This window comes from Apaloderma vittatum, unplaced genomic scaffold, assembly GCF_000703405.1.
Source record: "Apaloderma vittatum isolate BGI_N311 unplaced genomic scaffold, ASM70340v1 scaffold16315, whole genome shotgun sequence".
In the NCBI taxonomy this organism is placed as follows: Eukaryota; Metazoa; Chordata; class Aves; order Trogoniformes; family Trogonidae; genus Apaloderma; species Apaloderma vittatum.
Genome location: NW_009716687.1, coordinates 9,240 through 11,138, shown reverse-complemented (window position 1 = coordinate 11,138; position 1,899 = coordinate 9,240). Strand labels below are relative to the sequence as shown.

Genomic DNA, 1,899 nt, shown 5'->3' with positions numbered 1-1,899 from the left:
ACGTCACAGAGACGCGGGTCCCCGTACTTCTTGTCACCTCGGTGGGCTCCAAGAATTGAAGACTTTCCATCCCTCGTCGCTGGTGCTCCGGTTCACAGGCGGCGAGCGGTGAAACAGAACTTAAGTCAGCCAGTTAAGTGGCACCGGTCGGCCACGCTCCTGGCCTGGCCCTCTGGGGCAGTTTGTGGGGCAGAAGAGGCAGGAGAGCTGCTACCACCGTGTGGGCAGGAAGATGTGCAAAACTGAAGGCGCTAAAATACAAGATCTGACCGAAAAACAAAAGTTCGGGCTTGCGAAATACAACACAAACCCATCGGGGCCGCACAGGGTCTGTGAGTGGCACCACCCGGTCATCCTCAGCCAGCAGCAGAGCTCCTGCCGCAACGGAAGAAGGCAGCAAGAAAGCAACGGAGCGAATTTTGCAGGAAAACGATGCGGAGAAAGCATCACGCCAGGTAGCGACCCGCCACAGGATCAGGGATTGGGAACGCGGGTACGGACACCGGAGGAACAAATTCAAATATACAGAAAGGCTGATCCTGAGCAGATGCCGCGAAAAAGGGAGGTCAAAAAAAAAAAGAGCACTATTTTAACAATGCCTATGTAACTTGTCACAGCAAATACTACTGAATTGTTACTCCTTGGTCGCCTTTTTTAGACAGTCGAAGGCTCAAGTGCAATGGTTGGAGAAGACAGCTATTGGCAGAAATGAGCAGGCTCTGGGGTACCTGGAGTACCTTACAGGCACCAGGTGGAGCAGTCTTATCCTTTCAAACATCTCTTCACTGAGGCATAAACCAAGAAATAATTAAAAACAAATAAACCCAAACCATACTGGCACCTCTTCTTTAGCCCTGTAGAAACAGCGCAGCTGCTGTACGAGGAGCCCCGGGGCTCATGCATCAGCAGAGTGAGGGCAGAACCAGCGCTCCTGGTGATGCACGAGCAGGGAAGACTCAGCTCCTGGGTCCTACTAGGAACACGTGGCTCCCAAGTCCTACCAGGAGGCACAGCTGGCTAAAAAAAAAGTGCTTTTTCTTGTAAAACATACTAGCTTGGTCTGGAGTCACGGGAAGAAACGGACACTTTGGTGCCTTTGTGTTTTGATTTCTTTTTCCCCCCCCCCGCCACCTCAATGTCATTCAGAACTTATAACCAGCCCAATCTGAACTGCTCACATGGGGAAATCAAGCGCTCGCTACCTCCGGGCTTGCGAACTGACCACGATCTGAGGGCTCCTTGGAGCAGCTGGTACCTGGGAGGTGCAAAGTGCCTCGAGGAGTGCAGGGAAAAAAAAAAAAAACCAAACAAGGCATGTGGAGCTGAGGAAGGTTGGAGAGGCATGTGGGCAAACCCTACGGGTGAACTGGAAACACTCAAAACACAGACCCTGGAAAGAGAGAGGCATCGAGGCGCGCTGCACGCGCACCTTGCGCGGGCAACAGAGGAAGAAGCTACGGGGAGGCTCCCGGCTGGCGAGTCCACATCTCTTGGTTCTGAGTCCACGTGAGAACATCTCTGAATCGCTCGCTCATCGAGCTCTAGCGCAAAAGGAATCCAAAAATATAAACACTTTCCAAAGAGTTACAAAACAGTCTGTGTCGGGCGAGGCTCACGCAGCCGTGCTGAGAAGTCAGAGGTTGAGGACAGGCACGTCGAAAAGGTCACAGACGCCTTCGCTCTCGTCCAGGTTGTAGATGTAATCGTGGTCTCCAGGCGGAGGGGAGAGGCGGAGCAAGGGAGCGAACACTGGGGAAAGAGAAGCCCGCGCTCGGTTACGAAACGAGTGTGGAACCCACGAGGAAGCCACCTCGTAGTAGCAGCCACTGAGGTTGCTTCACATCGGCCTCGCGATACGGAAGGGACGGGCTCTCCTGGGGGTGACGCCTTCGTCGGGCG

General features: G+C 53.8%; 1 protein-coding gene across 1 annotated transcript in view; it reads right to left on the bottom strand.

Moving 5' to 3' along the window:
- Window positions 1–1,633: 1,633 nt before the first annotated feature.
- E2F4 (E2F transcription factor 4, p107/p130-binding) overlaps window positions 1,634–1,899 on the bottom strand; it is a gene marked incomplete at its 5' end in the record, with an annotated part of 7,987 nt that continues 7,721 nt past the window's right edge. Inside the window, one exon of the mRNA XM_009869647.1 lies at window positions 1,634–1,749. Within this exon, the coding sequence (XP_009867949.1) occupies window positions 1,634–1,749 (116 nt within the window). The remainder of the gene's footprint in view (window positions 1,750–1,899) is intronic.